Genomic DNA, 25,210 nt, shown 5'->3' on the forward strand with positions numbered 1-25,210 from the left:
TCAAGTGATCTGCCTGTTCGGCCTCCCAAAGTGCTGGGATTACAGGTGTGAGCCACTGTGCGCAGCCTCATTGTGGGTCAGTTTGCATTTATCTGTTAATTAATGATGTGGAGCATTTTCTCATCTGTTTCCTGCCCACTTGTATGTCTTCTTTTGAGAAGTGTCTTTTGATGTTCTTTGCCTATTTTTATGGGGTTATTTGTTTTTGGCTTGTTGATTTGTTTAAGTTCCCTATAGATTCTGGATATTAGGCCTTCGTTGGCTGCATAGTTTGTAAATATTCTCTCTCGTTCTGTAGGTTGTCTGTCTGCTCTATCTTTTGCTGTGCAGAAGCTCTTTAGTTTAATTAGGTCCCATTTGTCTATCATTCTTTTTGTTGCAATTGTTTTTGGGAACTTTCTCATTTCTTAATGCATTTTGTTTATTCTTTTTAGATTGACTTTTCCACAGTGAAACATATGATTCCAGATAAATATATAGTGTCTACTTTGCAAAGGTGGCGTTTAAATGTGCTGTGTTTGAATTTTCGTGGTTGTCTTCTCCGACCCAAAACTTTCAGATCTGCCGGTAAGTATGTTCATTACAACTATTTGTCTTGCTTTCCTGTATTACAATTAAACAAATTTATGGAAAAGCATAGATAAAAAGGAAACTTCAGTGACAGTTTTAGGTCATAAGGTTATCAATTATAAAACTATTTTAAAAGTATATAGTACAGTATAGCTCTTACTGTTTTGTGTGTCCTAGGAGTTGGTTCTTTGTCTCTTCTTTTTTTTTTTTTTAAGACAGAGTCTCACTCTGTCACCCAGGCTGTAGTGCAGTGGCATGATCTTGGCTCACTGCAACCTCTGGCTCCTGGGTTCAAACAATTCTCGTGCCTCGGCCTCCCGAGTAGCTGGGACTATGCCATGCACCACCGTGCCCAGATAATTTTTTGGTGTTTTTAGTAGAGACCAAACTTCAGCATGTTGGCCAGGCTAGTCCCGAACTCCTGACCTCAAGTGATCCACCCGCCTCTGCCTCCTAAAGTGCTGGGATTACAGGCGTGAGCCACTGCACAAGGCCGGTTCTCTGTCTATTCTTGACTACTCTTTTGAAGTGTAGTATTTATGTATCTATGGATCATCAATTTTTCTACTAAAAATATTTAACAGATTCTCATTTTAAAAACTCTAACAATAGGCAAGTAAAACCATCTTTTTTCAACTCCCTCAAACCCATTCATTTACTCAAAGGCATCCAATGTTATTAGTTTTCTGTTTTTCTAAAATAAATGTCTATATATGTGATTAAAAATACACAATTTTAATTTTAACATGAAAGGAGTCATATTGTTTTATATTTTCTTTTATGTCCTGAAAAATTTTTCCATGTCAGTACATATAGACCCACTAAATTATTTTTAAATACTGTAAAATTATTTTCTATATTATAGATGTAAGATACTTTATTTAACCTACTTCCTTTTGATGGACGTTGAGATTATTTCCAATTTTTTCCAAGCTGACTGCTTTGTACTTCCATTGTGGTATTTGTCTTTAACCTATATATGCTTTGAGATGTATTTTCTATCACATATGTATTTTTGGAAATGAAGAAAACAATATATTTCAAAAAAAGTATACATTCATATTGACTCCAGATAATGAGAAAGAATGTCGTATACATGTGCAAATACCAGTTGGATAAGTTCTAAAGATATTAAAGGGTAAAATCAAGTAACATGAGAGAGATATAGATTATATATAAACTCTAATACCAATTGTATATAACTTCAATTTGCAAAATTATATATATTTTTACCTTTTATTTTAAATAATTTTAAACAATATATATTATTATAGATTTTTAAGGACACACATATAGTGACATATAAAAAGCATGCATGAGAAAAAAACTCCAAATGCAAGACAGTGGTTGTGCAAGTAGACAGAGTTTAATGGAATGAGGAAGAACTGCACAGGGAGTTTCAACTATGTCTGTAGATTTTTTACTGAAAAAGTAAATTATATAACATGTAATAATTCTGATTGCTTATTGCTGATGCTATACAAAGCTGTAGTTTTTTGTATGATGTTATTGTATCTGACCATGTATTAAGCTCTCTTCTTGGTTTTAATAGTCTGTCAGTTGATTCTCTTGGATTTTCTTTCCTTCTTTCTTTCTCTTTTTTTTTTTTTTTGAGATAGAGTTTCACTCTTGTTGCCTAGACTGGAGTGCAATGACGTGATCTCAGCTCATCACAACCTCTGCCTCCTGGATTCAAACCATTCTCCTGGCTCAGCCTCCTGAGTAGCTGGGATTACGGGTGCCTACCACCAAGCCCAGCTAATTTTTGTATTTTTAGTAGAGACGAGATTTCACCATGTTGGTGAGGCTGGTCTCGAGCTCCTGATCTCATGATCTGCCCACCTCAGCCTTCCAAAGTGCTGGGATTACAGGCGTGAGCCACTGTGCCTGGCCAGTCTCTTGGATTTTCTAGGTTGACTGTCATATCTGGGAATATTGACAGTTTTATTTCCATTTATGTCTATTCTTATATCTTTTTTCTCTTTCTCATTTTATTATTTTGCTCAGGACCTTTTTTGCAATGTTGAAAAGTAGCAGGGATATGCAGGAGTCTTGCTCATTGCTCCTTTTTCATATTTTTAATGAGAATAATGTTAATATTAATACATTTTTTAATTTCTGGGATACATCCTGTATGGGGATATAATGCTGTTTTCACTTTTACAGCAGCTGTGTCCTGCATGTTCCTCATTCAGTCTGTTCACGTCTGCCTTTGAATTTTTAGGAACTATTAGTTTCTGATCCACCAAGGCCATTCCTGCTTTGTCTTCCAGGCATGTTATACATTTTTGAAAAAAAAAAAATTCATTCTTGGATTTTGGGCAGAAGAGAGAAACTGAACATGTGCTTAGTCTCCCATTTTTAACTAATTTATTATGTTTGTGGTAATAAAAAGTCGATAAAATAGTTATAAACCTTAAAATGTTAGCCACCCCAACTTGCTCTCTGTGTCTCTGTTTTTGTCTGTCTCTCTCTCTCTCTTTCCCTCTTTTTCTATTAGTGTATGTATACACACACACACACACACACACACACATGAAATATACATAGAAAATATATGATTAAATAAATCTACATTTTCAAAAGGAAGGAAATGGACTAAGGTGTAACATTCAGGGTTTCAGTCTGACCTAAGCGTTTGGTGACAGCAGTGGTAGTTGAACAGTGGAATGAGTTTCTGAGAAATGTCAAGGCATGCTTATCTAGAAGCTTTTGTTTATTGAGATACATTTTATGTAACATAAAATTCACCTTTTTAACCATTCCAGAGAGTACAGTTCAGGGGTTTTTATTATATTAACAATGTTGAGCAACCATCACCAGTTAATTCTAGAACATTTTCATCAGCCCAAAAAGAAAACTCTTACCCATTTTGCCTTTTATTTCTTTATCTTACACAATTGCTCATTGAGGAAGCTCCCATATGTTCCTACTTTGCTGAATGTTCTTATAAAAGAGTGATGGGAGATTCTGTCAAATGCGTTTTCTGAGTCAATTGAAATGGTTTTCCCCTCCTTCCTTCTATTAATATTGTATATATTACATTGATTGATTTTTATCTGTTGAACCACCCTTGGATTCCTGAGATCAGTCTCACTTGTTCGTACATCATGGTGTACAACCCTTTTAATATGCTGCTGGATTCTATTTGATAGTATTTTGTTAAGGATTTTTGCATCTATATTTAAAAGGAGTATTACACTGTAGTTTTTCTTTCTTGTGATGTCTTTGGCTTTCTTATCAGGATAATATTGGCTCCATAGAATGAGGTAGGAGGTATTTTTTACTTGTATTTTTTGGGAAGAGTTTGAAGATTGGTGTTTATTAGCTTTTAAATGTTTGGCAAAATTTGCCCATGAAGCCATCTGGTCCTAGGCTCTTTGTTGGAGGCTTTTTCTTTTTTTAGATGGAGTTTTGCTCTGTCATCCAGCCTGGAGTGCAGTGGCACGATCTCAGCTCGTTGCATCCGCTGCCTTCCAGGTTCAAGTGATTCTCCTGCCTCAGTCTCCTGAGTAGCTGGGATTACAGGTGTGTGCCACCATGCCCAGCTAATTTTTGTATTTTGAGTAGAGATGGGTTTTCACCATGTTTGCCAGGCTGGTCTTGAACTCTTTATCACAAGTGATCCAGCCTCCCAAAGTGCTGGGATTATAGGCATGAGCCACTGCACCTGGCCTTGTTGGTTTTTCGATTGCTGATTTTGTATTTTTACTTACTATAGATCTATTTAGATTTTCCGTTTCTTCTTGAGTGACTTTTGGTAGTTTATGTGTTTCTAGAAATTTGTCGGTTCCATGTAGTCTGTCTAATTTTGGGGGGTACAACAGTTCATAGTGTTCTCTTATGATCCTTTTTACTCCTGTAAAGTCAGTACTTATGTACTCACTTTCATTTCTAAATTTAAGTAATATTAGTCTTCCCTCTTGTTTTCCTGGTCAGTCTAGGTAAAGGTTTGCGTTTATTTCAAACAACCATTTGGTTCTCTTTTCATTATTGTAAAAAATATATATAACATGACCAGGTGCAGTGGCTCATGCCTGTAATCCCAGCACTTTGGGAGGCCGAGGCAGGTAGATCACCTGAGGTTGGGAGTTCAGGACCAGCCTGATCAACGTGGAGAAACCCCGTCTCTACTAAAAATACAAAATTAGCTGGGTGTGGTGCCGCATGCCTGTAATCCAAGCTACTCAGGAGGCTGAGGCAGAAGAATCGCTTGAACCTGGGAGGTGGAGGTTGTGGTGGGCTGAGATCATGCCATTGCACTCCAGCCTGGGCAATAAGAGCGAAACTCCGTCTCAAAAAAAACTAAATAAAAATAAAACTTGCCATTTTAACCACTTTTATCTGTACAGTTCTCTGGCATTAAGTATATTCACATTGTTGTGCCACCATCATCACTGTCCATCTCCAGAACTTTCATCTCTCAAAACTGATAGTTTGTACCCATTAAGTACTAAATCCTCTTTTCCTCCTCCTCCTAGATCCTCTCAACCACCATTCTACTTTCCATCTCTATGAATTTGATGACTCTAGGTGCCTTACATAAGTCAAATCAAACAATAATTGTTTTTGTGCTTGGCTTACTTCACTTAGCACAGTGTCTTCAGGGTTTACTCATTTTAGCATGTGTCAGAATAATATTTTATTGTATGATGTACCACATCTTGTTTATCCATTCTTTCATTAATAGACACTAAGGTTGCTTTAATCTTTTAGGTGTTGTGAATAATGCTACTATAAATATGGATATTTAAAAAATCTTATTTTTACTAGTTCTCTATTGTTTTTCTGTTTTCTATTTTGCTTATCTCCACTCAAATATATATATATATATATGTATATATATATATATATATATACATATATATATATATATTTTGTTTTTGGAGAGAGGGTCTCCCTCTGTTGCCCAGGCTGGAGTTCACTGGCATGATCACAGCTCACTGCAGTCTCAACCTCCTGGGCCCAAGCCACCTCCCACCTCAGCCACCTGAGTAGCTAGGGCTACAGGTGGCCAAACCTGGCTAATTAGAAAAGAAAAAAGTTGTAGAGATGGTGTTTCACCATATTGACCAAGCTGGTCTTGAACTCCCGACCTCAAGTGATCCACCTGCCTCGGCCCCCCAAAGTGTTGGGATTATAGGCATGAGGCTCTGCGCCCAGCCTGGATTGTGAGGTTTTAACCACTCTGCCGAATGGTTTGGGTCAGAGGTGGAGACTTAGAGATATTAGTTCTCCATGCAAATCACTACAATGTGTGGTTTTTGTTTGTTTGTTTGTTTGTTTATTTTTAAATGGAGTCTCGTTCTGCTGCCCAGGCTGGAGTGCACTGGTACCATCTTGGCTCACTGCAACCTTCACCTCCCGGTTTCAAGTGATTCTTCTGCCCCAGCCTCCCCAGTACCTGAGATTACAGGCACTTGCCACCACACCTGGCTAATTTTTTGTATTTTTAGTAGAGATGGCATTTCACCATGTTTGGCCAGTCTGGTCTCGAACTCCCAACCTCAGGTGATCCACTCACTTTGGCCTCCCAAAATGCTGGGATTACAGGCGTGAGCCACCACACCTGGCCCTACAGATGTGTTTTTGACAAATATTTTCTCCTACAATGTGGCTTGTCTTTTCATTCTCTTGATCTATCTTCTTTTTAAATATAGGCATTTACAGCTATAACCTTCCTTAGATTTTTCCCTGCTTCCACATAAAGACTTTTCCTGATGCTTAGGCACCAGCTACCCTGGAAAGTTTGGAGTGAAGGTGCAATGGGCAACCTTAGGTTGTAACTTGTATAGAGAGTAAAGAGGATCAGATAATGAAAATGCCTATGTCAAATTACTATGCAATGGGCATATTGACCATATGTTTATTATATCACATAATGATGTATCTTATATATGTTGTATATGAGATATATACATAAGACATATATGTTTGTATTTGTATCTGAGGTCAAGATAGCCTGTAGACCTTTTATTTTCTTTAAATTTTTAATATTTTGTATCTGTTTAAAGTTTATTGCATTCAGTATTCATCTGAAGTGTTCTTCTTAGTACAGTTGTCTCCATCCCAGAAACAACTTGAGCATGCAAGCCTGAGTAGACCTTGATTTTTTTTAAGGAAGCAAATGTAATATCTGTCTCATCTTTGTAATATTTTTAATTTACTGAAAATTATTTAATCAAACCCATTTTAATTCCAGCATACTTGAGTATATCAAAGATAAAAACCATTCCTAACACATGGACACATAGAGGGGAATGATGGACACTGGGGCTTACTGGAGGTTGGAGGGTGAGAGGAGGGAGAGGATCAGGAAAAATAACTAACACTTGCTAGGCTTAATAGCTGGGTGACTAAATAATCTATACCACAAGCCCCTGTGACACAAGTTTACCTATATAACAAACCTATACATGTACTCCTGAAATTGAAATAAAAGTTAAAAAATAATTCTCAGAGCTGTTTTAGCTTTTCCATTGTCTCTCCCACCCTACCCCAACCCCCTACCCCAGCTAAGATCAGTTCATCTATTGGTGTGTCAAAAATTACACACTTTTCTGGCAAGAAGTTTGGTTTTCTGACTGTTAGATTGAAGATAAGTATTGGCTGCTCTTTTGCGCTGTTTAGCTGACTGAACACAACAGCTGTAATCCTTATACCAGTAAAAGTTTAGAATATTATCTGTAGAATGTTATGTTAAGATATTTAAGGCTGGCAGAGTGGCTTATGCCTGTAATCCCAGTACTTTGGGAGGCCAAAGCAGGGAGATCACTTGAGGCCAGGAGTTTGAGACCAGCCTGGCCAACATGGTGAAACCTTATCTTTACTAAAAATGCAAAAATTAGCCAGGTGTGGTAATGCGTGACCGTGGTTCTAGTTACTTGGGAGGCTGAGGCATGAAAATTGCTTGAACCCATGAGGCGGAGATTACAGTGAGCTGAGATCATGCCACCTTACTTCAGCTTGGGTGACAGAGCAAGACTCTGTGTTTAAAAAAAAAAGCGGCAGCAGCAGCCTTTAAAAGGCAGATGAGGGCACAGGTTTACAGAATTTAGACAAGTAGCTCCTCATTACCTTCTGGGCATGGTGGCTCATCCCTGTAATCCAGCACTTTGGGAGGCCGAGGTGGGCGGATCATTCGAGGTCATGAGTTTGAGACCAGCCTGGCCAATATGGTGAAACTTTGTCTCTACTAAAAATACAAAAATTAGCTGGGTGTGGTAGTAGATGCCTACAATCCCAGTTACCTGGGAGGCTGAGGCAGCAGAATTGCTTGAACCTGGGAGGTGGATGCTGTAGTGAGCCGAAATGGTGCCCTTGCATTCCAGCCTGGGTGACAGAAGGAGACTCTATCTCATTTAAAAAAAGAAAAAAAAAATCCGATTTGTCGATTTGCAGAGCAGGAGACTCAGATTTCTAAGAAACAGACATAAATTGATCCAGGGCATAGGCTCCAGAGGATGGAATGGTAAGTGAATGAAAAAGCAGTGCTGCTCAATGTTAAATATCTTTCTTTTTCTTAAATGTAACTAGACATTAGGTCACAGCCTATTGAGGTCTCAGGAGGACTCCGTTTATTGTAAATCTTGTTTACTTCACAAAAATCTGAGAATCTTAGGACTAGTAGGAAAGTTTTATTTTTTTAAAAACTTATTTTGTCCAAATACCCAAGTAATATGTAAGTTCAAATATGTGTATCTCAGGGTAGTCATATCTTTTACTACCATAAAGTATACTTATTTTTGTAACCTCATGAACTTGTATTGTGTGTCATAAAAAAGAGGCATCGAAAGGCAAGTTATTAGAGTAACTATCAAGTAAGAAATTGGTGGAAGAGGAAGTGTCTAATTGTTCATTCCATCACAAATCAACTACACTTCCCTGAAAAAGTATTAACATTGATGTAGAAAGGGGGCAGATCTTAAGATTTAAAAATTCACTTCAGTCTTGACCCTGAGAGAGGTTAGCAATGCCTACTGACTTACTTTTGGATCACCTGTGTTCATTTCTGTTTTGCTGTGTTCAGGAGCTTTATTTCCAAATGCATCCCTGGGGATTTGAATATAAAAATCAAACAATAAAATCCCTAACTAGCATCTAAAAATTATACCAGAGAACAACTTGGGCCCTTTCTCTGAATCAGATTTCATCTCATTTCATTCCAGAATCCTCTTGCCTCCAGTGTAATCCTCCTGTCTCTGATGGAGGTCACACCAGGCTCTTTCCATCATCAAATTTTGGCTCTTTCAGGTCCTATATTCTTAAAATTCCACTCTGAGGCTCCTGAACAATAATAAATGAATTTGTTACATCTCTCTGATAACATTTGAAATGTAATAGTTGGCTGTCCTGCCTCATAGTGACCAATGTAGGGATTTGCATGGAGAAGTAATATCTCTAAGTTCCCACTTCTGACCCAAACCACTGCGCAGAGTGGTTAGAACCTCATGGTTCAGTCTGGGCATGGTGTCTCACGCCTGTAATCCTAGCACTTTGGGAGGCTGAGTTGAGTGCATCACCTGAGATCAGGAGTTCAAGACCAGCCTGGCCAACAAAGACCAGCTTGGCCAACATGGCGAAACCCCATCTCTACTAAAAATACAAAAATTAGCCAGGTGTGGTGACAGGCGACTGTAATCGCAGCTACTTTGGGGCTGAGGCAGGAAAATTGCTTGAACCTGGGAGGCGAAGGCTACAGTGAGCCAAGATTGTACCACTGCACTCCAGCCTGGACGACAGAGTGAGATTGTGTCTCAAATAATCATAATAATAAATAAATAAAAATAGGACCTCACAATCCAGAGTTATTTACTGAAGCATTAGCTCTGGCGGTTCTTCCGGTTCCCACTGTCTTGGTTTCCTATATATAAATACAGATCTATTTAGATCTTAGACAAAAAACTTTCTCCTGCCAACTGCCCTCATGGAGTGACACTCCATCTCAAAAAAAAAAAAAGTGCCTAAAACTAGTTTTTATGTACCATCTTCCATGCTTTGGGAGTTTGTGCAAGTATCAAATAAGGTGGTTATTTGCTAAACTTTGTAGGAATACCTTGATACAAGAAATGAAAATGTATTAACTCAGCATGAAAGGAAAATGTATATTAAAAGGAAAAAGTAGTATCTTACTGAGGTCATGCATATATTTCTTTTCACTTTATTTTTTCCTCTATGTAGAATATAACTATCTAAATGCAAACTGTTGGGATCAGGGTCTAAAATCCTCCATGGATTTCCTCTTTTGCTGGTGATCTAGTGGTGAGCTCATTTTAACCTGCAAACCCAAATCACGGGGCTTCTTTTGGGCACCATCTCCTCCCTCAGTGGCCTCGTATTATTTCCTAGTTTTAGTTCTGGCTTCATCCCAAATACTGCCCCCAAATCCTAATTTCATTCTTTGTTTTATGTTCCTTGACATACTAGCTTAGCAGGAAGTGCCCTATCTCACGGACAGGTGGATTCCCAGTATGAACCCTACTTAAAAAAAACACAAAAAACAAAAACAAACAAAAATGCTCTTTTCACATTCACAGGTGTCTATACCTCTTCAGGGCTCATGCTTCACACCATCTACAGCTGTTAATCATGGTCCTAGCTTTCAACCAGCTTCCAGTAGAATTCTCACATTCTCTACCTATTGTTTGTGACAATTCTCTCAGATCTAGCTTGACAGTATTTTACAAGGATTGGTGAAAAGTGGTTGAGCATTTGGATGTACCAGGACCTTATTTGGAATGTACGGAAATCAGAAATGGAGATTTATTTAAATTTTTAAGATGATTTACTGAAAAAAAGTAGAGGGGTGGGGAATTACCCACCCCTCTACTTTTTGTATAAAATCATTTTGATCATCTTTAGGTATGCACAGCTATCAAAAGGCATGTAAAAATGAACAAAGTTTTTTTTTTTTTATTTTCAGAAAGCAGTAAAAACATTTATACAGGACATTATGAAAGTCTAATGCCATCATTAGGACCCAGCTGCTGCAGGTTACTGGTGTGGAATTACATATCACCAGGTGCTGTTCCACAAATGGACAGGCAAGCAGGATGTCAGTATTCTCTTGATTACTATAAGTGTCAACAATAATACTTATCATCATTAAAGAAAACTTCCTTTAGCTGGATAACCCTGCATAAATAGGCAACACAGTTAATCAAAAATGTAAACATATGTTTTCTAACGCCAGTATGGAAAATACGAAACTAATTACAATCAGAAAAATTTCTATCTTATCCCAATATAATAATTCTTACACTTTGCTTCTTTGCGGTGTGATCCCTATGTATTTTTTCCCATTCATCATCTTCTGTGTCCTGGTCAAATGACTCAGGATATGCTGGTAACTTGTCTTTGGGGCATTCTTCATAGTAGCTTCTAATGTATTTTCCCACAGACCACCCTTTGTATTCTTCAGGCGTTTTGCATTCCAGGCCATTAAAATGGACATTGTAGTGGTGCTTTAACCAGTAGTAGAGGTAGTGAATGTTGTAGTCACATCTCCAAGGGTTATCTCTGAGCCACAAGAGTTTCAAAAAATACAAGTCTTCTAATACGCCATAGTCAAAGTTTTGCAGACTGTTGTTTGATAAATCTAATTCTTCTAAATGTGTGAGCCCTAAAAAAGCAGCTGGAAAGAGAAAATATGTATTGAGCCTGAGTAATTGAGTTAATACACTGCATGGTATATCCTAAGGACCAATACAAATTTTAAAAAGAGGCTTAATTTTCCCCTTTGAAAAGAAAGAGATGTCTCTTCCCTTCTTTTTTCCCAGAGCTCTTACGTTAGAAAACTTTTAACTGTCAGTACTTTCTCCTCTCTTTGAAATGTCTTTAAATCCTTTTGAAGATGAGATAGGCTTTTTGTCAGCTTTATGATGCAAGAATGTCTTTTTCAAGGACCTGGGAATTATCTCTTTGAAATATAAACATCAACAAAGATGGTACCTCCATCTTTTTTTTTTTTTTAATTGCATTTTAGGTTTTGGGGTACATGTGAAGAACATGCAAGATTGTTGCATAGGTACACACATGGCGGTGTGGTTTTCTGCCTTCTGTCCCCTTGCCTGTATCTGTCATTTCTCCCCATGCTATCTCTTCCCACCTCCCCACCCCCCATCCCTCCCCCATTTCCCCCCAATGGACCCCAGTGTGTAGTGCTACCCTCCCTGTGTCCATGTGTTCTCATTGTTCAACACCCGCCTATGAGTGAGAATATGCAGTGGTACCTCCATCTTCTAGCTCCTTTGGTGTTAGGCAGAGTGGGTCCTAACTTTGGTGAGGTCTTGCTTCTATTTGCAAAACTACCTTTTGTCATGGAGACAGAAATTTCTTTTTCTCTGAATAAGGCCAGTAAGCTAACACAGATAGTCACCCCATTTAACAGGTAAAGTTAGGATGAATTATGTGTGACAAATGTGGTGTCAAATCTTCTTCCTTAAGGACTCATTATTATTTGTCCTGAAAACATGTATGTAATGGGTGGTATCTGCTTGGCTACAGAGGGGCCAGATTCCTGTAATGGGTGGTATCTGCTTGGTTACATAGGGTCAAGAGTCTTTGCAGTCTCTCAGTGGATTGCCTGTGATACGCATCACATTCTGGTTTAATGCTTAGTCAATAATGAACGTGTTTTCTTTCTTTACTACCTTTGTGGAGATATTTTCTGGGTTGAAAGAAGGTTTTGTTTTTAATTATACTTCTCCACTGTAAACATAACTAATTGCAAAATTGTAAAGTATGCTGTTACTCAAACCTTTTCCCTTGATTAGTTTGACTAGAATACAGTATTTTATTTGAAAAATCAGTTTTAAGTTAGCTTTTTAAGATGTATTTTGGGCTCATGTTTTTTATTTTTATTTTTTTACTTACTGGGAAAAAGAAGATACTCAAAAAAGAAACATGAATTAAGAAAATATTTCACATGTAAGACAAAAGTGCAGAGAAAAAAATGAAAAATGTGCCTGGCGGTGATTTGACAGTTCCCTGGGATATCAGTAAATCTGAAAATACCTAGAAAACAACTGTATCCCAGTGTTGGGGGGAAGGGTTCTATTCCCGTAGATTCCAAAAATAAACAACTTTTTCCAACATTTTGAAAACATCTGGTTGTATTTTGGCAAACGATGGTAGCGATTGGCTTTGAATCCATATGTATTTAATTTTGCTGGAGGTTGGATAATTAAAACCAATATAAAATATAACTGAAAATAAAACAACAAAAAGCTTTTCTCCCTCTTTTAAGAGCAAAAAAATCTATACCTAGGTTATCTCTATTCCAGTTGATACAGACCAGCCAGATACTCCAGAAATAGATGGTTTTAAATATTTTGTTTCTGTTTCAAACATTATTTGATTATTGTTTTAAAATACCCTTGGAGAGCATATTTTTAATTAGGAAAATATGTGGTCATACTAATATTATTCACTATTTTCATCTTATGTTCTCTCAGTAAAAACCCATAATTCCCCCTTAGAAAAATAACGTTCTATTTTGGTACCAAGCAATGTCTTGGGGGTAGGGGACAAAAGGTCAGCCCTTGTGTTCTGAAGACAGTGGATTTTTTCTGTTTGCTAAAATTTTGTGAGTCAGTGATCTCACAGATTTACTTTTCTCAAGACATCAGACCTTGAGATTAAAAGCATATGTAAACATTCCTAGATTTTATTTTGAAAGTTCTGTATATTGTTACTTAAACCATATATATTCAGGCACTTGGGAAAACTAGTTTTCCTCTGTTTCTTAAAGGAGATAAAAACTCCCTAGTAGGATGTCTTCTTTCCCTTTTCCACAACAGTGTCTGGCATTTTATATGATTATTATTCACGTCTTTTAAAGTCTGGCGACTCCCACTGCATTTGTATACTTACCAGCAAAAATCATTAAAGTAAGTCTACTTGCAGGGTTTCATCTCAGAGACCCTGAAATATAGGCGAACTTTCATTTTAAAATTTCTTTAGTTTATTTTGCCTTAAGTGCTGAGATACTTTTTTGTTTCAGAAGAACTTTTTCGTTCTAAGAAAGTGCTTGGCATTTGCTGGATGCTCAGTAAATATTTATTAATTTAGAAAATTCTTCCCTGAGAGTGAATTCAACAAAGAGGAAAAATAAGTACTGCTGCTGTTAGTAGAGAACATTTTGTGTCAGCAGGGAACACACATTTGGTGAACAAAAGGCCTTCAGGGGATCCTAAGGACAGAAAAGAATCCCTAGAATTATGGGAATTCCGTAACTGATGAAAAGTATGTTATGGGAAACGTGAAAACTATCAGGAGAAGCAAGGCAAGTCCATTTTACACTATTATCTGTCTCTGCATTGCCTTCTCATTTTTCTCAAGTTTTCTTTACATACTAATTTTGTTGTAATTACAACGTTGTCGCACTGTTACTCATTACTTTAATACATTTGACTTAGGACATAGTAATAAGTTTTATAATCTTTTTTTGAGACAGCTCTAAAACTTGTTTGCATTGATGGTTGGTAAACTATGGTTTTGCTTGTGAATGACAGCAGAAGGAAATTAGACTCTTGACCAAGGACCTTTGGAATGGCTCGCTTGTCCTGTCAATCTGTGGTTTGTAACCACCCAATGAGTTCACCTTGCCCACTCCCTAGACAGAGTTGATTTATCAAGAGGGAATTGCAATGGAGAAAGCGTAATTCATGCAGAGCTGGATGTTCAGGTAACTGGAGTTTTATTATTACTCAAATCAGTCTCTCTGAGCTTTTGGGGATCAGAGTTTTGTTTTTTGTTTTTTCTTTAGATGAAGTCTTGCTCTTTTCCCACAGGCTGGAGTGCAATGGTGCGATCTCGGCTCACTGCAACCTCCGTCTCCCGGGTTAAAGTGACTCTCCTGCCTCAGCCTCCTAAGTAACTGGGGTTACAAGCACCTGCCTCCACAACTGGTTAATTTTTGTATTTTTAGCAGAGATAGGGTTCTACCATGTTGGCCAGGCTGGTCTTGAACTCCTGACCTCAGGTGATCTGCCTGCCATGGCCTCCCAAAGTGCTGGGATTACAGGCATGAGCCACCACGCCTGGCCAGGATCAGTTTTTAAAGACAACTTGCCGGGTAGGGGCTTGGGAAGTGGGGAGTGCTGATTGGTCAAGCGGGAGATGGAATCATAAAGGGTTAAAGTGTATTTTTCTTGCAAGAAAGGGTCTCCACTTCCAGATTCTTTTTTTTTTTTTGAGATGGAGTCTCATTCTGTAGCCCAGGCTGGAGTGCAGAGGCACGATCTCAGCTCTCTGCAACCTCCACCTCAAGCAATTCTCCTACTTCAGCCTCCCAAGTAGCTGGGATTACAGGCACGAACCACCATGCCCACCTAATTTTTGTATTTTTTTAGTAGAGACAGGGTTTCACCATTTGACCAGTCTGGTCTTGAACTCCTGACCTCGTGATCTCCCTGCCTCGGCCTCCCAAAGTGCTGGTATTACAGGCTTGAGCCACCATGCCCGGCCTCCACTTTCAGATTCTTTACCCTGTGGCCTGGCTTTGTGGAGACTGGCTAGCAGTGACTGACTTGCGCACTTATATAATGCCCACTTCATTTGGGAGAAGGGTGTCTGTAGTATTCTTATTTACTGAGAAATGAAAATTGCTTTTGATTTCACAATTCAAACATACTCCCAAGTTTGCATCATCTGTAACAGGCTAAGGTTTACATGTAGCATAGTGCTTTCCCTTGGGAAGTTATAAAAAATTATGATTTTCTAATTTTTAAAAACATGTTAATTCTAAAATATCCCTTTGTGGCTCCAGAATGTTCATTTTGATTTTTCACTTTTATTGTGTTAAAATTCTAATATTCTATTAATGGTGGTACATTGTCATGAAGAAAAGCAGGGGAAACAATTGTACTCAAAATGCTTATAACATATTACATTAAAATAATTTTAATAATCATTTTCATAGAACTTTTCAAATTGAAGTAGCATAGTGAAGGCACATGTATTATATATGCTATAAATCTATTCAGTATTGCAGTAATTTTCAGTTCTAATGTGTTTACTTCAATCTAATGTGTTTACTTAATTTACCAAGCTCATTTTTGCCAGAGGCTTTGCTTAGCAAATGGAGAAGAGATTTGAAGGATGTAAAAGAGAATTGGTCTTGATCTAGGACTAGATATAGTATGTCTGGCTCTGGTTTGAGCACATTTTATCCTAATTGATGAACTCAGTGCTTAACAGTTTGTTTCTAATTTATTCTAAACAAGATGGGGCTTAATGAATAGCAAAGAAAATTCCAACTTTGAATTTCCCTTTAAAAATCACTACATTTTAGCATACTGTTGATCATTTGCCATATATTACTTTTAAAATCTATTCCATAACACAGTATTTGGGCTAACTGAATAAATATTGGTTAGTAATATGTGACATTACATACTTCATAAAGCAGCATTTTGGCAAGTATTTTTTTGAGTGCCAAACAACTCCTAGTATAAGTGTCATGTTTAATTCAACCTTGTACATTTTTTATTATTTAGTTTAGTTCAGTTATTTTTATACTAAATTTATTTACTGTATATAAGTGTTGCCATAGGAAAAAAATCACAGAACATTTGCCCACCCACTGAAGGGGCTATTCAGGGAAACTTACCAGGATCGATGAATTGAATGCTATTGCTGCTGAGGTTTAATTTCTTCAGCTCATGGACATCTTCAAATTCCTTGGGTCGAAGTTGGTTGATTTTATTGTATGACAAGTCAAGTTTAACAATATCTGGAGGGATGTTGTTTGGCACTTTTTTCAACTCTAGAAAGTTTAATAATATTTAGGTTATTATGCTCTTTATGCTTCCGTTTTCCCAGTCACCATCCTATCTGTGTGATTGAAGAATCAGCTCTTAAAGAGAAGGGGTGAGAGATATCTAAAGCCAAAGAAAGTTGGTTTGAAACAATCCTTAGCATATGCTACATTTTATCAAAGCCTAGCAAATCCTCCCGTGACTTCCTATCTCACTGTGATGAAAGCCAGAGTCCTCACTAAGGCCCTGTAAAGCCATTAAGACCTGTAGGTCATCCTTGTCACCAGGGTCAGCACCTTTTAGGTTCTAGAAAGCAGCCTGTTTATCAGGACTTGCTTAATGAACCCACATCTGCTGGGCTGGACATGAGGGTGGATGACAGAGCAACCACTGTCGGGCAAGCTAAAGTGGGTTAACCACAAATAAATGGGTAGAAAAAAATGTTTATGAGAACACCCTGACACTCGGCCTAGGCAATGTGGCAAAGCTGTGGGTGCTGGAAAAAGAATATAAACTACAGAATCCATTTTGGGATTGTCAGCAACAGCCCTGGGTAAAAATAACATCCACAAGTAATACCAGGAAATGCAAAGCAAAGGCTTTCCTAGTGTGGCTTAGAAAAACACAGGAAAATCTCATTTGCTGTGTTGATGTGTAGGAGAATTCTTTAGTTCTTTTAACTTAGAACTTGAATGAGAATTGCAAATATTGATGCAAAGTATGTTTGCTTTTGATAAAGAGTATATAAATACTCATTTCCCCAAACCAGAAGGCAAATTTGATCAATGCCCCTTTTTCTAATCCAGGTACCACTTGGTATGCATATTTAATATATACTGCTACCCCAAATTCTTGGTAAATGCCACAACAAATACCATATTACTACCCCTCACAAGCTTTTTTCCTCCTCCAACCAAACCTTGTTGATTTGGAGAAGCAAATTAGAAAATTTCTCCAGGTAATTTCCCCATTTAGCAGGCTATCTTCATTGTCAGCAACCTCAGAACTGTCTTGAAAGCTCGGTAGTACTAAGAAAAGAGACATAAGTGGCCCTGTTTATTGCAAATACTAAATTCTTAACTATTGTTCAAGCTGCAGTAAAATTGTTCCCTTAACTTTGGAGGCAGCTAAGGGTAATTTACCTGCATAATTTTCCCTTGTTTGATGTTAGAAGTAAAATAACTCCTTAAAAATGGTAAACTATTCTGGTCATTGTGAAGCTGAAAGCAGTTTAAAAACTAACTTTCATGTATTCTTGGCAATCCTTTGACCTCAGTATTGCATAAATATGCCTTTCAACTAGTCTCACATTTATTCCCTTTGAAAAACTAGGATTTGTTGGCAAAGAATCTGTGTCTTAGTGAATAAAGCTATTATTTCTTTTTCTTGCCATTAGATATTTAAGGCAAAAATACATAGTGATTGTTGAGGTCATTGTGGTTGAACTGGCACATGTTAGGTCCCCTACACACACTGTCTGACTCATTGCAGGTCAGCTGGGCCAGGCTCAACTTCGAGTTGGGGAATCTGTATGCAAGTTCTCTATGTGTGATCATGTACATGTGGGATACTTGTACAGAGCCTCAGGTTGTCACACTTTAATTTTAACCATGATTTTTAACTTCGATGTATTTTTACCTTCAAAGGTTGCTTAAATTACTGCTTTGAAAGAATAAAGAAGAGCAGTCCAGTTATCATCATCAATCTAAAGCACATGGCTCTGTGACAGGCACTACCAAAGGGAATTTAATAAACAAGACTTTTCCCTTTGAATTTATGGGAATCAGCAATATAACAAAAAATGAAAAATAAAGGATGAAATGAATCACTAGATTTAAACCACAGTGAAAGCCATTTGTATTGATAATATTAAAAGACAAAGCTACTCTTAATCTTTTTGTTTTGTTTTATTTTTTGAGACAGAGTCTTGCTGTTGTCCAGGCTGGAGTACAGTGGCATGATCTAGGCTCATTGCAACCTCTGCGTCCGGGGTTGAAGCAATTCTCGTGCCTCAGCCTCCCGAGTAGCTGGGATTACAGGCGCCTGCCACCATGCCCATTTTTTTGTTTTTAGTAGAAATGGAGTTTCACCTTTTTTTTTTTTTTTTTTTTTTTGAGACAGAGTCTTGCTCTGTCACCTAGGCTGGAGTGCAGTCTCCAGTGGTGCAATCTCTGCTCACTGCAACATCCACCTCCCGGGTTCAAGTGATTCTCCTGCCTCAGCCTCCTGAGTAGCTGGGATTACAGGCATGCGCCACCATACCTGGCTAATTTTTTTGATTTTTTTTAGCAGGGACAGTGTTTCACCATGGTGGTCAGGCTGATCTTGAACTGCTGACCTTGTGATCTGCCTGCCTCAGCCTCCCAAAATGCTGGGATTATAGGCATAAGCCACTGCACCTGGCCGGTTTTACCACGTTGGCTAGGCTGGTTTCAAACTTTTGTCCTCAAGTGATCTGCCTGCCTCAGCCTCCCAAAGTGCTGGGATTACAGGCATGAGCCACCACGCCTGGCCTACCCTTCGCTTATAATCTAAAATAATAGGCTCTGAATTACATAATCATTAACACTTGGAGGAACTTATGTTGTCCTTTGATGACCCAGTATTATATATGCTAAGTGTATATGTCATGAAACCTTACTTATATTGTGTTTCAGTAAATGATGTATATTTTTAAAGCAAAGGTATGAATTTATGGAGCATTTCTGGAAGGTCGTGTTAGACAACAATAAGATGAAGAAAGAAAGCAATAAAATGTACTTTTATTTTTATAAGCTGAAGTTTTTCAAGAGAAAAAGAAAAAAATATTATGGGAATAAAAGGAAAAAACACAAAAGCAGAAATAGGCTTATTGGGGGAAGGAATAGCCCAAAAGCATAAAAGCAGTGAAAAAGAGACATTTCCTAACATGTCATCTCTTCTTAGAGCACAGTGTAGTCTCGCTGTAGAAGTTTTAAATCTTGTCTGGATGGTGTTTTTCTCAGATAATTAATAAATTTAATTCTATCTACTTTTCTCATTTATACCTGATACAGCAAGTACCAATTCACTGTAGCTTGAGTTTAGAACCTCAGCAATATCAAGTATTCTAACTAAAAATCTAGGATAGTAGCTTTGTATTAGTATTAAAAGTATACAATTCCAGTTTTTAATCTAAGCACCACGAAGGAAATTCTAATAAACAAGCTCTTCAACATGAAGCACTAAGGACTCATGATAACAGTGTCTGGGAAATTCTACGCAATCTGGCTACAGAAAAACTACATGTACTGACTCTTCGAAATTCTCTAATGTGTGCATTGTTGAGGCAGCTGATTGTTTGAATATGCTCAGATTAACTTTGGAAGGTAGCAGTGTGAAGTAGAGAGCACATAGGCTGTGGCTCAGGTGGACCCCAAGGTTCAATTTTAGCGTCGGTGCTTACTTGTGAAACCCATGGTCAAGTGACTGAAGCTCTCTGAGCTTCATTTTCCTAATCTGTAAATGAGAATATTACTAGCATTCTGGAAGTTGTGGACAGCATGTGTGGGTACCTGGAGCCAAGAATGGCATGTCCCAGGTTATGAAGCTATATATAACTGCTCTCCTGTGGCAGTGAATTATATACAGTTCACAGGGTATCTTGGTAAGCAAACGTCCCTGTGCCACATGGCTGCTGTGGGATCTAACCAGGTGTCATCTTTACAATTGGGGGTGGGGGTGGGGGTGTGGGATGGTGGGACAGGGCTTGAGCATGACTTTGCTGGTAAATGAGCAAAATTACTTCTGGTTCAGGTTGCCTGACAATGTTAGTAATTCCTGCCTAACATTTCTCTTGAGAGGAACCAGGGCTTTCTCTCTGAACTATCCATTTCTCTTGCCCTCAAAGAAACAAAACATAGCAAAATTTCCCAATATAAGTGGAAGAAATGATACCATGCTCTTTATGAACCTCATTTAATGACATCTGGCTTTAATTTAATATTACAAATAAATTATTAAACCATGCCAGAAATGAAACATATAGACATTGTTACATGGTTTTTTATTGTAGGATAGATTAGCAGTTCCCTGACTACACTTTGAGAACATCGATCTTCACTGGCACATCAAGAGCATTACTAAAATCTCCCATCTGTTTTCTTAGCTCACGACTTTATCTTGCGTTTGCACATCCTGTGTAATACTAGCACAAGAATTGCATGGGTTGCAAAACCTAGTAATGATTTGCAGGGAGTAGGTAATATTCTAGAAAGATTTCTTTAGTCTCATAGTTCTCAGATTAAATATTTTAAATTTAGTTCTTTACATTTTTATTGTTTTATTCTGGGTAATTTGGAAATAATTAAGATATAGGATGTTAAGAAGCATTTACTGCTTTGTAGGCTGAGGCAGGAGAATCGCTTGAACCCAGGAGGTGAGGGTTGCAGTGAGCCAAGATCGTGCCACTGCACTCCAACTTGGGTAACACAGTGAGAGTCCATCTCAAAAAAAAAAAAAAGGAGCATTAATTAAAACCCTGGGACTAAATGATAAGAAATACGGAAGCACCATTACTTTCTTTCTTTTTCTTTTTTTGAGACAGAGTCTCACTCTGTCACCAGGTGCCAGGCTGGAGCGCAGTAGCGCGACCTCGGCTCACTGCAACCTCCGCCTCCCAGGGTCAAGCAATTCTCCTGCCTTGGCCTCCCTAGTAGCTGGGACCACAGGCGCGCGCCACCACACTCGGCTAATTGTTTTGTGTTTTTAGTAGAGACGGGGTTTCACCATGTTGGCCAGGATGGTCTCGATCTTTTGATCTTGTGATCCGCCCGCCTCGGCCTCCCAAAGTGCTGGGATTACAGGCGTGAGCCACCGTGCCTGGCCAGAAGCGCCATTTACTTTCACTCGGTCTCAGAGTGCTTTCACAGTCCTGTTCTGCAGATGTTTTCTCTTTGAGGTTATCATCTCACAGATGCACACCATGTTTGGACTATAATCAGTGTAAGTCGGGTTATATAGATGACATTTGCCCTTATTTTCACACCCTTTGGTTTACCTACCTAAATTAAATTGGATTTAAGATGAAAGGAATTCCTTACAGTGACAGCTTGCGATGTGCAAATGAGTAGAACCCAAATGGCTGCCCTCCTGAGGATACCTCCTTTCCTCCTGTCATTGTCCTTGGATTACCAATTGCCTTGAGTCTGGACCCCAGAAAAGCTTTGGGTAAATTCCATTGTCACTAGGGAAAGATTTCTGGTGGAAGTGACATCAGGAATTCCAAGGCATGGTCGAGTGTAGGGAGGATTATAAGATTCAAAGACCATTTTAAGTTATTCATGAAAATGAAAAAGCAAGAAAAGTACAAACCTTTCCTTTTGCAGTCCAGTGTTTGTATGGGAAACACATAATTGTGGCAAAAAGTTGAGTCCACCTCAGGCTTGATGACTGGGGGTCTCCCTGACACTTGGGGTTTCGGGTCCAATTGTTCCTTTTCTTCTTCATTGCACAACTGTTCAGATTTTATCTGTCGCAGTTTTTTATTTTTTTGTTCTTGTGGGGTTTCGCACTTGGCATAGTTTCCCAAATTTCGGTTCCTGGGAATCTGCAACATTGAAATAAGCGTTTCTATCTCACAAGTACAATGCCAAGGGTTGTCATAAAGACGCAGGTAGCTCAGGAGAGGTGTGTAAATGAACACTTCCTCTGTCAAGACTTTGATCTGGTTGTGCTGCAGTAAGAGGGTGGTGAGTTTGTTTAAACCAAAGAACGCCTCACTCTCAATTTTAGAGATCTCATTCTGCTGCAGATCCAGGCTTTTCAGCTTTTTAAACTTGGAAAACATGTTGTTCTTCAATATGCGGATCTTGTTTCTTGCTAGCAGCATGTGCAGCAAATCCTGAGGCCAATCAGGCAGCACATAAACTAATTTTCTTTCTTGACAATCTAAGTACTTTTCATGCAGATATGTGTACACGTCACATGGGAGGCCTGGTGCGTAGCGTTTGACTGGGTTGGAGCCTCTCCGGCCTCCACCCGCCGGGCCATGATTCACTCGGCTTCTCACAGTGCCTGGCCTTGCTTTGCGCAGCTCAGCAGCTTTGCAAAAGCAGAGCAAGATTACAATGATAACCACGCGCATCCTGACATCCAGCTGGCCCCAATTACTTCGTGTGACAGATGGAACAATGAAAATATTTCTTTGAAATCCAAGTTTGAGTAATCTTAACTAATGCAGTTCTGGAACAATGAGACCCAGCTGGGGTATGTGGAGTCCCTAGGTTGGAAGATAAAAAAATGTGTATTAAAAGTTAAGGCACATTGCAAGTGCTGTGTTATTGACAGATACAAACAGATTTTTTAAGGCAAAGGCCGTCTAGTTCCACAGAACAGTGACGTAGAAAGCTTCTGCCCCTCTTAGTTGCCTGGGTTAGAGGCTGAATGTGTCCTGAGTTTGAATCAAGGCTCTCTTACCTGCTTACTGTATCAACCTAGGCTAGTTATGTTATTTAACCTCATCTTCAGCATCTGTAAAACAGGACTGAGGATACCTCTTACTATTGTTGGGAGGATAAAATAGGCTCGTGTACATAAGGTGCTTCACAGTGGCAGCCCCAGGGAAGTAGTCACAAATGTTAGGACTCAGCCTGATAAAAACTGAAACCTGTAATTCATCATCAAATCGGATTTAAGAAATTAAAAGAATTCTCCACACAGCCTTGAGATGTACACTTAAGGGTAGAACTTGAATAGTTGTCTTTCTGAGCTTATTTTTTTCTATCCTCTACTGTCTCCCAATCACCAACTATGTTGAGTGTGGACTCCAGAGATGCTTGAAGTCAATGGCACTGTCCTTGTCATCTCCTGCACGTCTTGGCTCCAATGTTACCTTTTCAGTGAAAACTTCCTGTTCAGCCCCATTTTAAATCACATTCCCTCCCATTTGTTGGGTGCTCCCAATTCCTTTTCTTGTTTCATTTCTTCTCCGTAGCACTTAATCACCATCTGTCAAAGTAGATATGGTATTTAACTTCTTTTGTTTACTGTTAGTCTCTCCCGACTAGAAACTAAACTCCTTAAGGGAAAAGATTTTTGTTTGTTTTGTTAACTGCTGTATTTCCTTGACAAATATTTGTTGAACTGATTAATTACTCTCAAATAACTATTCTGGCTGAGTGCAATGGCTCATGCCTGTAATCCCAGCACTTTGGGAGGCTGAGGCGGGCAGATCGCTTGAGCCCAGGAGAGCAGTCTAGGCAGCATCGGGAAACCCTGTCTCTACAAAAAATACAGACATTATCCAAGCGTGGTGGTATGCACCTGTAGTGTCAGCTACTTGGGAATGGGAGTCGGGGTTGCTGAAGTGGAAGGATCACCTGAGCCTGGGAGGTTGAGGCTGCAGTGAGCCGACATGGCGCCAACTGCGCTCTGGCCTGGGTGACAGAGCGAGATCCTGTCTCAAAAAAAACAAAACAAACAGAGTAACTGTTGTATACTGTAAGGACATTTATTTCATAACTTGTATTGTTTGGGAAATCTATTTTCTCCTTAATAAATATTATTGAGGACACTTCCAGATTGTGCACATTTTTACCAATTGTTTTCATTTTTTAAAAATTCCGAAAGTATTTCTGGTTTGCATATATCACTTAGGATGCAGTCCACTCTTGGCAAAGGAAGAAATGTTTGAAATAGATTTATAACTGCTATCATGTCTGTTGTTATTAGTGTGGGGCTATGTGGTTATGAGCAGCAAATGTGTTTTCTATTCGTTGTGGCAATTTGAATGCAGAATCACCCCTTTGCCTGGAGTTTTCCTGCTTCATGGGGTCTCCACCTAGAATCCCTTCCCTTTTCTTTGCTTCAAGCATTTATCCCAGTCACTGGTTTGTGTGGCCTTCCTAGCTACTTCTCTTCTGTCTCAGATTTGGAGTTTTATTTACTGTCCACTGAGTTTCAGGGCACTGATTGTGAAACACTTTTCCGTCTAGCTATTTGGATACATGTCTCATTTTCCCTTAGAGTTCATAGCTGTGCTGTGGCCTCTGGTCCCAGAGCTAATCAGGTGCTTAGCCTCTCTGGCCCTTCATTTGTCTATTTGTAATTCATTATAAATCGTATATAAGTTTGACCTAAAAAATTATGTCAACTATTCTCTTTATTATTATGCATGCTGAATTATTTATTATATACATGTTGAAGTATATGGGGGGAAGTTTACTGGTGTCTGCAACTTACTCTGAAATGCATACAAAAATAAGATTATTGAGGGATGTATAGAGAGATGAATGAGTAGGTGGATATATGGTAAAGCAAATAGAGTAAAATATAAATTAGAATCCAGGCAGTGGCTATACATTTATTATACAGTTCTTTCCACTTTTGTGTATGTTTGAAAATTTTCATATTAAAACATTAAAAGAAAACAAAAAAGCATGCACAAATAATCGGGTTGGTTTTCTTCAAGTGCTTCCAAGCTAAAAGCACTAAGTATATAGTGTTTTTCCCAAAGTAATATTTTTCTCTTTTCCCCTTGCTCCTATAATCCTCAAACAATATTAAACATGTGTATATATTTTAATTCTGAAGCCCAAAAAAGTCCGTTTTCTGGGAAAAGAAACCATATACTCAGAACATATTACTTGCCAAGGTTTTTGTTTGTTTTCTAATGAATACATTGCATTCAATGTAGGATAGAAAAACTTTGTTTAAACATTTGTAATATGTAGTTTAGTAATGTGTAACTTATTTGATTTAGGCCACTGTAGGAACTTGCAAGAGTTGAATGTCTCTGACTGCCCAACATTCACAGTGAGTATAAGCAACCATTTTTACTGCTGTTTATACAGATTGACTTGCTACATTGGAGTGCCAATATGCAGAGTAGATGGTTGTGTTATTATTTGGGATTCAATGTG

General features: G+C 38.4%; 2 protein-coding genes across 4 annotated transcripts in view; one reads left to right on the forward strand and one right to left on the reverse strand.

Annotated features, from left to right (window-relative positions):
* The window catches only part of FBXL13 (F-box and leucine rich repeat protein 13), a 230,032-nt gene that overhangs the window by 79,858 nt on the left and 124,964 nt on the right, over positions 1-25,210 (forward strand). For all 3 annotated transcript variants that reach the window (XM_074379286.1, XM_074379284.1, XM_074379285.1), the window contains 2 exons: positions 435-567; positions 25,051-25,103. In XM_074379286.1, coding sequence (XP_074235387.1) covers positions 435-567; positions 25,051-25,103 — 186 coding nt within the window. The remainder of the gene's footprint in view (positions 1-434; positions 568-25,050; positions 25,104-25,210) is intronic.
* The window catches only part of LRRC17 (leucine rich repeat containing 17), a 30,732-nt gene continuing 16,012 nt past the window's right edge, over positions 10,491-25,210 (reverse strand). The window contains exons 2-4 of the mRNA XM_003921129.4: positions 21,663-22,569; positions 16,184-16,339; positions 10,491-11,203 (exon numbers count right to left, since the gene is read on the reverse strand). Of these exons, the coding sequence (XP_003921178.1) occupies positions 10,806-11,203; positions 16,184-16,339; positions 21,663-22,434 (1,326 nt within the window). The 5' untranslated portion in view covers positions 22,435-22,569 and the 3' untranslated portion in view covers positions 10,491-10,805. The remainder of the gene's footprint in view (positions 11,204-16,183; positions 16,340-21,662; positions 22,570-25,210) is intronic.

This window comes from Saimiri boliviensis, chromosome 10, assembly GCF_048565385.1.
Source record: "Saimiri boliviensis isolate mSaiBol1 chromosome 10, mSaiBol1.pri, whole genome shotgun sequence".
Classification (NCBI taxonomy): Eukaryota; Metazoa; Chordata; class Mammalia; order Primates; family Cebidae; genus Saimiri; species Saimiri boliviensis.